General features: G+C 39.1%; 1 protein-coding gene across 1 annotated transcript in view; it reads right to left on the bottom strand.

Annotated features, from left to right (window-relative positions):
* The window catches only part of LOC117239461 (triokinase/FMN cyclase-like), a 90,863-nt gene that overhangs the window by 39,176 nt on the left and 38,261 nt on the right, over positions 1 to 13,426 (bottom strand). The window contains exon 6 of the mRNA XM_033505022.1: positions 85 to 474. Within this exon, the coding sequence (XP_033360913.1) occupies positions 85 to 474 (390 nt within the window). The remainder of the gene's footprint in view (positions 1 to 84; positions 475 to 13,426) is intronic.

Below are 13,426 nucleotides of genomic sequence, written 5' to 3'. Positions count from 1 at the left end.
ATCTTGGTAGAAGGGTTCAACGATCATCATTAAATAATACAGGAAATTTTGTATTTATTCTTAGGCATGATGTGGCATACATACCAGTAGCAAGTCTGTTAAGCGTCGATCCTGTGTCACCGTCTCCACATCCTCTATCTAGATCATTAAGATGCATTTCTTTCTGAATGATACTTTCACAAGCACTTTTCAAACATTGCTTTAATAAGTTCTGTAGTTCGAGAGTAATTTCCATTCCAATTGTTTCCACTGTCCGTGCTACTGGATCTTGAACAACCTTTCGTGCATTTTCTGTAGAAATACTATATACGCAACCTGGCCACTTTGGTGCAACAGTAGGTGCATCTAGGCAACCAAGGAAGAAACTTTTATCATCTCCAGATAATTTTAAAAGAGTGATATGTACTCCAGCACTGTTCAATGACGTCATCAGTAGTCCCGCATACACACGAAGAGGCTCTATATTCATACTTCCTATATTAACAAACATTCTTTGTAAAACATTACAGTGATTAATTAACTTTATTATTGAGATTATGTATTCAACTAAATTTATTTTATTGTTAAATTTATTATATATGGTATCAAACCGTTTCTTAAGTTTTGTCATTTCTTTTCTTTTTTTTTTTTTTTTACTTTTTCTCTCATTTTAAAAGTTTGGCGTAAAATTACAGAAAAGCATTATGAGCAAAAATAAAGATTAATACATATGAATTTAACCCCAAATTCAATACCCAAAATTCACTTCACATCGTTTGAATACTACCTGTAGGATATAAAGATTTGTCCATTACATCTTTCAAGAATTCGATCTTCATAAGTCGATTTGAATTAGGTTGGGTTAGGTTTGGACCCCTGCGGGGCTCCGCAGAGGGACAGCGGGATTTCGCCCGAGAACGAGTCGCAGTTATGCGGTTGAGCCCAACGTGCGTAAGCCCATTGAGTATGACGAGCCGACGAAACCGAGTAATTCACGCGGGCGCGCGTGAAAGGCGATAAAGCGTCACAAAGGAACCTTCTAGTCGTCGTTGGAACTGAGTACTCTGACCGGCTGATCTGACTACGAAGTGGGTAATATGGGAGTCCTAAATACTCCTTCCCATGCAGGGCGGTCAGAGCAGCGATTTGGGCGAGGGCTCAGGCGTCAAAGTGGGTGTAGACGTTAGTTACCTCCGGAGGTGGGAAGGAGGAATAAAATCGTCTTTTTAGAGGAAGAACACCTCTCTGAGGAGAACAGTGGCGCGGGGATGATATCCGTTGAGATCATGCGGTTAACCCATCGCGCTCGATGAAAGTCATTGTGAGAGTTTTAGTCGGTAAAAATATCATACTACGTGAAAAGAAAAGAAAAAAAATAGGCCTCACTAGTAGTCACTCCGAGAATCCAGGTTCGATTTCCACAAAAGTGGAAAAAGTATTTTTTCTGCCACCAAACTTCAGGAGAAAGTTCGTAAATGCAAAGCAATCTGCGAATCAAAAAGGGAATTTTCCAGTGCGAAGAAGAGGCACTGTGGCGAAAAGGACACCGACTTCCGCCAGTCTGCCCATCGCCATGGCTTAGGGGCGCCCAACTGTACACGAAGAAATAACGGTGATGTACGACCGGATGAAAAAGGCAGCGCAACAATGGAACGGAACTGAACACACTGAAAGAAAAAACTCCGAGCGAAGAGGACCAAGAAGACTGGCAGTAGCTGTGGTTAAGCGACATGCGTGCGGTCGAGAACTAGTCGTAGACTGTGACGAGTCACCCTGACCGTGCGGGAGTACTCTGAAAAAAACAGCAGCTCAGGAAAATGGTGGCTTCCGTAGCCGCCGTGGCTGCACACAGCTCGAATAGGGGTCCGGTTTGTTATAGTACACAAACGAGCCCCCAAGGATGGTTGCACCGGATGTGCATGAAGAGGGGTAGTCCATCCAGCTCCAAGACTTTTGTAAAAACAAAGGCAAGGACGCGGGCGATACTGGTGATGTACCTCAGTATTCACTGTGCCCCTCTTATCACATTCGAAGATGGATACCGAAAGAATTGAAGTAAAGAGAAGTAAGAATCCCGCACTACCTGCATCCTCTCTCTAGGGGCTATGGAGTGTTTTTAGATATTTCCAGCACATAAAAGGAAAGAAGAGAGAAAGAATTGCGTCCGAACCTGATGAGTTCTTCTACATCGTAGCGTCGTCAGAGCGTTCAATCTGGCGATGCTAATCGGAGGCCGGTCAAGGTAGTCCTATCAAGCTTTGAAACTTGGTTAGACAGAGGGAAGGGTAGTCCGACCTACAGCATGAGGCAGGTATCATCGGGCATAGTCGCTTCGGAGTAGTGTAGTGTGTAAATAGGACATCTCGCTAGTCTAAAACCATCCGCGCAATGCTAGACAGTAAGAGATCATAGCAGGCGGTAACCATGTTCCGCAAGTACATAATACTGCAGAAGAAGAGCACGGAGCGATATCGGTAACACACCGATCCGCAACAGAACGCCGCTTCATCCTCCTCTGCAATATAAACCCCTATTCTTCCCCGCTGCAGTGGAGGGTTGCCCTCCCCTTCTGAAAGCTGCGGAATAATAAATACAATGAAGCTTTCCTTGAAAATGTGCGTATCAAATGTCATCATTAAGACTAAGATCATCTATCAAGAACCATAAAATACTAGATCCTCGAGCTATAGAGCACATAAACAAATATAATGACGGAAACTAACCATTTATCAGTTTCCATATATGTAAGCAAGTTCATATTGTATAAGATTTCTACTATTTCTTATACTCTTTTTCTTTCCTCGTATTTCGCAAGATAATTACATATTATATTGTTGTGTATTATTATTGTATATTACCATTATTACTATATTATTTTGTATTATTTTATTTTATTTTGTATATATATGTATAATATTAGATACAATGTTAGTATTACTTTTCAAATGGATAATACGTTTCAAATAAAAATTGCCAAAATTTGTAGTACTATTTAATATTTTTCTTTCACAATATGAAATAATCAGATTCTTCAAATTTGCTTAAAGCTATTTAATGCAAAAATTAGAAGAAGAATTGTTAAATATAAAATATACTATGTACATCGTATTTAATTCAATAAGGATTATTTTACAACACTTTTTAAATAAAGCTTCATTCCGACATTTTGTGTGCTTCAACAGTTATACGAAAATATCCCATAATTTTTCAGCGCAACGCTGTCGATTGTTCCCATAGCGCTGCGGGACAAATGTATAACTTAAAGCAGTGTACACCTCCCTAAGAATGCTACTAAGGAAAGTGGAGGATAACACCGCTGATTCTAACGGTAATTTCGGGAGATCCTCTAATATACATCATGGAGATATTAGCCGATAAGAATCCAGCGCTACTCCGCATTCTTCTCTAGACTGTGCGGAGTATTAATGAAGATTTCCTCCATGTGAAAACAACAAAGACTACGTCAAGTTCTTAACATTAAAACGAGTACTCGCAACTTCCGAAAGTCTACTTATAATAAATTCAATATTTGAATGAATCGGTCTTTTTATAACTAGTAGACGAATAATAAAAATATATTCCGTTAAGTTTTCCTAACAAATTTCAGTGAAATTGTAAGGAATTATAGACGATTAGCAAGTTTCTATCCTTTTTTTTGAATTAATTTGTATGAGAGGTCAGTGGAGTGCTTTCTTTTTAGTCTTCTATCTATGAGAGTTTTGCTCGCTTCAGCAGCCGGCTTGTTTGAATGTGTTGCCGTTCTTTCCTTATATTTTTTGCGTACCTACCGATTTCTTCTTTGACCGTTGATATTTTTAAGTCCTAGCATATATCCTCGTTTCTGACATACTACGGGGCGTTGACTATTCTCGTCAGTCTTCGATTGTAGCGACTCTAGTTTACTTGTGACTCACTGCTGCTGTTCTCCATAGCGGTATTTCGTACGACCAAATCGGATTTATTATCGTTTTGTAGATTTTTAGTTTATTTTCTATGCTGAGTTTAGAGTTTCGACTATTTAGCCAGTACATCTGTCCATTCTTTTTCTGTCCATAATTGATTTAGTATGTTGTTTCCGCCTAGATTTGTGTGTCTAAGTGTAGTCCCAGGTATTTAACTTGCCTTGTTTGTGTTAAATGCGTGCCATTCACTTGGATATTTGATGGTTTCCGTTTTCCTAGCATAAATGTAATATGGTTGCATTTACTGGGATTTGCTTTTATTTATTTATCTTATAGCCATTTTTATATTTTTACTATGTACTCTTGTAGTAATGTGACTATTGTTTCTGAATTAGTATGCCTGACTAGTATAGCCGTGTCATTCGCGAATGTCAGTAGTTTTCTCTTGGTAATGGTTGATATGTTGGCTGTGTATAGTGTGTGAGGTGGAGATAGTTGTGGTGATAGTGCTACTGCTGATATAGAGGCCGAGATAGATTCTGCTGCGGGTGTAAATGTCGCTGCTAGAGTACTGCTACTTTTCTTCTAATTTAGACGTCGTGGAAAGAAAAATCGGACTCCGCTAATCGGGATTTGAACCCGGTTCCCGAACGTTCGTAACCTAAGGCGCTAACCACAGCGCTGCCGTCGTCCGATGCTAGTTGCTGTCGAGTGCCGCAACATGTGTATAATATTTGCCCCAAGACGCTTCCTTGCGGTACCCCTGCCTTGATGTCTTTTATTTCAGAATATACATCTTTTATTTTTATTACAAAGGTACTGTTGTGTAGGTATGACTTGAGTAAGTGATGGATTTGTTCCGGGAAATGTTTTTCGATCGTTTGTAAGAGGTTTTCATGGTTTACTTTGTCAAATGCTTTCTCAATGTCCATGAAGAGGGCTGTACAGTATTGTTTCTTTTCTATTGTTCGTAAAATTTCGTTGACGAGCCTGCGCATTTGTTCTATCGTGGAGTGTTTGTTTCTGAATCCAAATTGGTGATCTGGTATTAATTTTTCTTTCTCTACTGTTGGTCTTAGGCGGTCGTATATTACTTTCTCTAATATTTTGGAAAAGACAGGAAATAGTGATATTGGTCTGTAAGATGCAGTTTGATGTCGGTCTTTGCCTGGTTTAAGTAACATTGTGATCTGTACTAGCAGCTTCCATAGATTAGGAAAGTAATGGATTCTTAAAATTGCACTGAATATTCTTGTGATTAAACGTATTGCTTTTGGGCGGAAGGCTTTTCAAGATTTTACCATTGATTAGATCGATTCCTTGTGCCTTATTGTTTTTTGTTTTCTCGATTATGATTCTAATTTCTTGTGCTGTTGTATTAGGTATGGTGTAGTGCTTGCTAGTTGGAGTACTAGTATTTTGCGAATCTTAGACTAAATTACATTTGGTTTTACTGTTGTTAATATTATATGGAGTAAATGTGTTACAAAGATGGTTGGAGAATTCTGCAGCATGCTCTTCGTTGCTTCTGGCCCATGTGTTGTTTGCTTTTCTGATTACTGGGATTAGTTTTATAGGCTTCTTTATTTTGTTCGTGACTTTCCATAGAGAGTAGTTGGCATTCCCGTATGCAGGGAGTGTCTCTATAAGTTTTGAGAATTCGTTGTTATTATAATCTTTTATTTTACTTTTTATTTCCTTTGCGAGTTTGTTTAGGTATTTTTTGTTTTCATCTGTTCTATGTTTTTGCCATTTTGCTCTCGCTTTTCTTTTTCTCTGGTTTTGTCAAAGATGTCTGTTGGAATTATTTTTGATTGCCTGTTGTTTGGTTCATAAATAGTAGTTGTCCACGTTGCTTCTTATATAATTTCTGTCAATGTTGCTACTACCTGTTCGATGTTGTCGGGTGTTTTTGGTGGAACATTGCAGTTGATTTTGCTTTCAATTAGTTCTTTAAACGTTTGCCATTTGGTGGTTATATTGCAAAGCGACTCTGGATTGCTGTAAAGTATTGATCTGCTTGTGTATTCCATTATTATCGATGTATGATCGGAGCTAAGCTCAAGACTGGGTGTTATTTTTAATTTATTTGCGTATAGTCCTTTTATAACTGCAAAATCAAACAAGAAAGCAATTTTGTTTAGATCTGTCAGCCAGTATGTTGGCTTTCCTGTGGATAATATGTTGAGATTACTAGTTCTAATATATTTTTCTAGTGTTCTACCTCGAAGTGTATTAATTCTTAAGCCTCATAGCGTGTGTTTTGTATTGAAGTCTCCCGTAGCGATGTATTTGTCACCTAAGGATTGAAAATACTGTTCTCATTTTTGAAATGCCATTTTATGTCGCGGTGGTGTATATACTGCTGACATCTGGAAGTAATTGCTGTTAGTCTATATTTTAACGGTAGTTGCTTGAACGCGTCCCACACTAGTTTCATTATGTTAATGGTGTTTGATATCGTTTCTTATTATCGCTGCAGTTCCTCCGTGTGCTTTTCCTGAGGGGTGTTTGGTATCATAGATGGGGTAATATGGTATTTTCATGTAGCTTTTTGGTGTGAAATGTGTTTCTGAAATAAGTAATATTATTGTTATACAGAATTGTTTTAGTTTCGAGGGCCCGTTGTTGTAGGCCATTGGAGCTCCAAGCTTCTATTTTCACTGTGTCCGTTTCCATCTTTTACTTAACATGTTTGTAAGTAGTTGCAGCGTGACTGTAATTTGTTGTACTTTTTGTCTGAGTATTGCATTTTGCTCACTTATCATTTTTGTTAGCATTTCAGTGTTTTTGATGTATTGCTTGTGCAGTTCCTTGATTTCTGTAGCGTCGTTACTGTTGTTGTTTTGGTTTTGGTTGGTGTTGGGTGGTTAATGCGTGGTGTTGGTTAATTACTTGTGCATAACTTCGGCTGCCAAAGATGTTGTTGTTTCTATGGTTATTGTTCGATACGATTTGTACGTTTGATGTTGGCTCTGGTTCTGCAATCTCTTGTTGTGAGGGATAGCTGCCGTATGTTCTACCTCGAAGCGATGGAAACAGTTTTCGTTGTAGTTGTTTTCTGACATCGCAGTCTTTATAGCTTGCTGGGTGGTTTCTATTACAGTTCATTTACAGTTACAGTTTACTTCGTTTATCTTTCCTGTATATGCATAGTTTGTTGTTAGGTGGTTTTCTGGGCACCCGTACCCACAGGTCATCTAGCCGGCTCCACCTATAAGCGGCACCCGAAGCGAAGGGGTTAACGATATGAGTTGTGACATTTCCTTTTGGGTCCGTATCTATTTCTTCTATTGGTGAACCGAATGAATTTTGGAGTGGGATATTTTGTAGCCATCGTTGCTTTTCCGTATCTGAAGTTTTTACGACGCTTCTGACTGGTATTATTTTACGCTTTTTGTGCGCTGTTGCTATCTTCCAGTGTTCATCTTCATGTGATAGTTCGTCATCGTAGCTGTTTTCTTCTTAGTTTTACATCGTTTCCATTGCTTTTGTAGCTTTACTTATGTAATATATTTCACCTTTGTTTGTTATTTTGATTGGTGGTATTTGCTGTTGCACTTTGTAGCTTTACCATTTATCAATGTTTGTTCTTTTTGTTCACCTAAATTCACTGCTTGTCGCATTTTCACACAAGCACAGTTTCTCGTGTCTGTCTAGCTCGGTTGCTGAGGTAGAACTGATTAGCAAGTTTCCTAAAAATTTCATCTGACCATATTCAAACAGTAAATACAAATGAAGTAACAATTGACATATAAAACAAGATATATCAGTAATATGTTATCGGTTTAACGTGTTGAACATGATGTATGATAGAATATTTAGTAATAGATATTTAATAATACTTTTGCAGTTATGTATAGGTGAGTCTCGTAACATGATAGCATCAAATAGCTCGTGAATTATTTGCTGTATTACGAGTCGAGGCTTTGCGAGTTGCACGAAAGGCCGGCGAAGGTATTTTATGACATATAGTTACAGTGTATTAGCAAATATGTGATCGCATCTAACGCTAAGTCAGGGAACCACTAGGAATAATTAATAAAGAATAAGTTTACAAAGATGAAACAGATGGAAATCAGAGAGCCTTTCAGATGGAGACATACGGAGGTTGACCTGTCGCTAAATCGGGAAGTTATCCTAGGAGAGTGAAACTTCATGAACGAACCCGATTCGAAATCCACCAAATGTTAGGAGATTGGAGAAAATACAGAGGATTCTGATGTGAAATAAGGGAATTGTTGGATGCTAATGAACTTGATGCGAAATCAGAAAGCAGCAAGATGAGTTTAATTTTCGTGGGCAAACCTGATTCGAACATACTAGGTTGGAATGGTTTCTTCTGGACTTTGAGGCATGCGAACGAACCTGATTAGAAATTAGGGAGTCGCAGGAGATGTTATTACAGGCCACATAACTAGTAAAAGTTGACATGATTCGAGCGATAAAATTGTGTTGCGTGAGAACGTTTAGCTAGATTGTACGGGCTTTGGATTGTGGGCTTGAATGTTAAAGCTTACAATAATTACATTCGAATTTATGCGGGAAACGGAAATATGTATATTGTAATCGAAAGACTGTCGCGGATAAAAATGACAATGTGAAGATTAAGAGTGGTGTTGAAAAAATGCCGAATAGAATTTAGGTGCTTGTGGATTCTGCAGAATTAACGATTTATTCGGAGAGAATCATTAGTCTGATCTCACTATACTACCTCTTAAAAAACGCGACGCGATGTTATGCACAGACTTTCGCGATGTTTTGTCCGGGGAAAATAATTTCTCTGCTGGTGATATACCAAGAGAATACAAAAATTCCATGGTAAAATAGAACCTGTCTTTACCATTTACCAATTAATTCCTTCTGGGAAACTGTGCTCCCGGATATTTTCACAGTCGGCTTTAATAGTAACTATCTTCCCCATATCATTTTAAGATATTGAAATATTTATATGCATATAAAGCACAAAATTGGTGTCCCCATTGGAAAAACCATACATAAAACGCATAATTGCTATTTCTACATTAGAATTACGACCGAATCTACGATAACACTATTTCGCGGCCATCAATATATACATTCAATGTGTTGCGAAAAGACTCACTTATGACATCAAAAAGTAATAAATAATAAAAGTTGATTTTACATTGAATAGACTGTTATTAGGATCTATGTTGACTAGATATTTTTTAATCATCCCGGTCAGTACTATGAGCTCTTTAAATATCTTTTTTTCCAACGCCCTGTATAGTAGTTTGTTTCATAATAAATTACGAGCCCTTTGTTCGAATCTACAATTTTTACCTGCTAATGTATGTAAAATTCGAGAGCCCGGTAATAACTAATATACACTCGTCTGTATCACTAGAACGGAAAGGGTTAAAACTCTGTGTGAGTGCTCATTTTATAACTACATCCCTCTTTTATAAATATGGCAATAAGTTTGTTTGACGCAATCACGAACAGTATCATTTAGAGTAAGGTTGAATATGGATGCAACATCAATGAGATTTAAACAACATGCAGTGATCACGATTGCAACTGCAGAAACAGTTACACCTATGGCGATTTATCGTCGCTTATTGATAGTGTACACAACGACATCAAGATTACATTTGCGAAGATGTGTATGTCGGGTTCGGAATTCATCGGAGACCACATTTTTCACAATTGTCGTGAAGCATTTGTATCTTACTCGTGAGCCACGCTAGATCGTATGATTTGGGAATCTAAGAATAAACTATGTAAACTACGTAAGCGAAAATCCGAGCAGTCCCTTGCCCTCACCCTCTCTCTCTCTCTCTCTCACTCTCTCTCTCTCTCTTTCTCTTTCTCCCTTCCCCGCATGATCGCGTGCCAGACTCAAGGTGGATCGAATGGCAGCGGAAATGAACTGCGACGCGAGGAGAGTTTGAAGGGTAAGAACAAGGCCACGCGACCGTTGCTTTCCGAATTTTTACCACTGGAGTTCGAACCGTCGAACGAAAGCAAATTAATGCATTGTCTTTGAGTCGCAAACTTGTCTTCTCATCTAGCTACTTACATTGAAGTCCTTCATCTTCTTGCATCTGTAGAAATACTGCAATTATATCGAAGTTGTATACCTTTTCGGAATGCAAAGAAATAAACTTTTTTTCTAAGTCCTCTTTTCCTTTCCCTATTTTTCTCGATTAACAACGCGTTACTTTTTTTGGGCTAAGTCCTAATTTCAACTTGCAACATTCATTGAAACTATTGAAATATCGCTAGTACAATATTATTGCAGAATGACAACGCTCGACCAGACATCGCACACTCAATACTTGGTAGTCCTGCGAGTTTAAAATTTGAAGTCGTTCCGCATCCGCCTTATAATCCAGACCCGGTTCCTTCGGATTTCCACTCCTTTCCACAATTAAGGAGGACTTTGAAGAGTATTCATTTCAAGTTAGACAATGAAATCAAGACATCAGTGAAATCCTTTATCAAAAGTAAGCTAGCAAAGTTCTTCATTGTGGAAATGAAAAAGCTTGTCACATGTTGGCAAAAATCGAAGTTAACGGTGATTACATTTAAAAAATTTTTATTTCCTTTTGATAATTGCCTTTTGTTCTTGCGATACAGACGAGTGTACAACATTACTTATCAGCCAACTCTGGCATAATGCTTCTTTACTATCTCAGATATTTATTTAAAAAAAAATGTAAAAAATTTTCTAGTATGTTTGCTGCCTGTTTATCATACAATGCACGTTACAAATAATGATGTGATGAACTCTATCAAGATGAATTATCTTAATTTGAAAGCATCTACCATTGTATCTTGCGCGTAAACAATCATTCAAAATATATCATTTGCAAATATAAGAGTTAATGTGGTCTTATATTCGACATTGATGACTATTAGAAACCACAGGGTAGATCTTCGCCAGTTTCGATAATATACCCAGTATATACCGCTTAATGTTAAAAAAGTTCACTAAATTTAGCTCCTCAATCCTCATACAAGAGGAAGGACGAGCAAATCATCGAGTATTCTAAATAGGGTCTGACTTTGTGGGAAAATATTGCATAATGTACGGTGTTTGTCGAGGCAAGACAGCCTGCTATAAAAGAGAAAAAAAAATACTACTTTGTGACAACAGCGTCACGCAGTTTGAAATCGCTGTGGCTGCGGCAATGATAAGTCGAGAGAGTTCAAAAAACAGTTATTTCGCATTCTCGAATATCGTAATACTTTGCCCGAAACTTAATCACATTTGAGAGTATTGTTTTAACAGGAAGTACTCGCGGATGTGAACTATACTTTATTGCACAAACACTGTTGTATTTCGTCAGAATTAATATAATTTATTTTCGATTTCACTAAATAAAAACTCTTGTTATTTCATCACGCTATATCCCCCTTTTTTCGGTTTGATTTATCTTAAATCAGTCCGACTCCCGATCATCGCTGTTATTTCCTCGTTGGATTTATCATCGGGAATTTTAAAGCTCCGACTCCTTCATCTTGAGTCGGCAGGATAAACAATCGTGGATGAACGGTCTAGCAATGACTGTGTCACGTAAAATTAAAGCTTAGGTTTTAAAGACAAGAAGGTTGAGCCGTAACTCAACTTCATGTTTCTTTTCTATTGAACTTTATTAAATAACACAAGTTTATAAGCACAGTTTACGCGACTGATCTGAGAGATGTTAACTGATGAGAGTTTGTAATTTCAGTGCCGAGGTGTTCTCATATTACGGAGGAAAGCTCGGTGTGGGCGTGTCCCTTTGAACTAACAACGCGGATTCGTTGTTCACACTTTTCGTTAGCAAAAGTGAGGGTAACGATCCGCGATTCCAATTGGTTATAGCCGACGTTAATAAATGAAGATAGGAGGAAGAAGCCTCCTACCAACGTGGCTGACAACGTAGGTGACATTGTTTATGAGAAAAACCAGCTTTTCCAAATATTCGTTAGCCAAATATTCGGTTTTCCCATTAGGTAACTACCCGCTTTCTCCGTAATTTGTAAGAACGTGCAATAAATCTAAGGACTGTTCCAAGGACCATCCATAAACCGATAAAACTTACAGGGGCAATAAACTAAAAGTTTAAGTTTATGGTGGGTCCTTGAGGTTATTGAGGGTACGCGGTGAAGACCCGCACACATCTGGCCTCTAATGTGGATTGACGTTACAACTGTTACGTCCCGTTATCTGGTACCGGCTGAAGTCCATCCCTCGGTCGGGACAGCCACTAGCGGTGCGAACATCATAGATCGGACCGCAATAATCCTAAGGCACCGCAATATCCTGAGGCATAGTCATAAAAATAAATATCTTTTTTTACTTTAACGTCAAGGCCCTCAATTGCTGCAACATACAGGTCAAATCGAGACATTTGTGGCGAATGTATTGTCCGTGATAATTGTAGCTGCTGGCTGAAGATGTCGCTGCTGGGGTACTGCCATTTTTCTTCTGTTTTTTATGTGTGGAAGAAAAATCGGACTCCGGTCGCCGGGATTTGAACCCTGGTCCCGAACGTTCGTAACCTAAGGCACTAACCACTGCGCTGCAGTCGTCCGACACTAGTTAGTGTCGAGTAGTGGTATTTGATGTCAAGTGCTACCACAGTAGCTCCTTACCAGTGATAACATTTCTTCTTAGCGTGGTTAGGTTCTTAGCTTAGCCGATTGTTGTCAAGCCCGTGTAGATGTTGCGCGTTGTCTTCGATGTGGCAGTGGATACTTGTCGGTACAGTGCGGAGCGTTCCGCGTAGTATGGCTACTTTTTAGTATGACGTGCTGGTGGTGATGCCCGTGAACTTTGCAATGGCTACATCACTCCTGGCTTGGTCATCGTCTCGTATCCTGTCACCTGCTTGCGTGGGTCGGCGGTGAAGCGTCGAGTTTTGTTGAAGGAAGAGCTGATCCGTGTGCGTCGTAGCGGTAGATCTAGATTGCCACAGTCTTAGATTCGCGATGATCGAAGTCTCGGGTAGCGCTATCACGATCACAACTCTTTTCGATGTCGATCACGTCGGGGTCACCAGTTTGAGGTGGATAGTGGAAAGTTGCTAGCGGAAAGCATCGTACGTACGGAAAACAGACTTTCCGTATTTTCCGTGGTATGTGAAGGACAAAGACTATTTGCTCCTTTGGAGTATCTTAGCTAAAGAAATCGTAAGTTTTGTAGCGGGTCCTTGGGCGAGCTGAAAATATTCCGTGAGGATGTGCCGACTTCTGGCAATCATCTTGTCCGAAGGATAGGGTCTTTGTGTAGCGAACCACGGGACAGGAACCGTTGGAAACATTAGTGTCGAGTGCCGCTACACATTCCTTAGGGCTATTGTTCCAGCCCTAGGAGGACGTGGGTTTTTCTACTTTTCCCGGGATTTCCACTCGTAAATAACCGATGGTGGGGAGATCAGCGACCATCCCCGGTTCAGTATAAATACCGCCATCACAGAACAGGAGTTTTTTAGTTCTCCATTTGTTCTCTGATCAGTCACCGTTCTCATGTGTATTTCGTACTCTGTCTTAACTTGTATACCGTCTGTCGACATATCAACTGTTATATTGAA

This window comes from Bombus vosnesenskii, unplaced genomic scaffold, assembly GCF_011952255.1.
Source record: "Bombus vosnesenskii isolate JDL3184/JDL3185 unplaced genomic scaffold, Bvos_JDL3184-5_v1.1 scf7180000014015, whole genome shotgun sequence".
Classification (NCBI taxonomy): Eukaryota; Metazoa; Arthropoda; class Insecta; order Hymenoptera; family Apidae; genus Bombus; species Bombus vosnesenskii.
The sequence above is the reverse complement of the archived record's forward strand: the minus strand, read 5'-3'. Positions and strand labels throughout refer to the sequence as shown.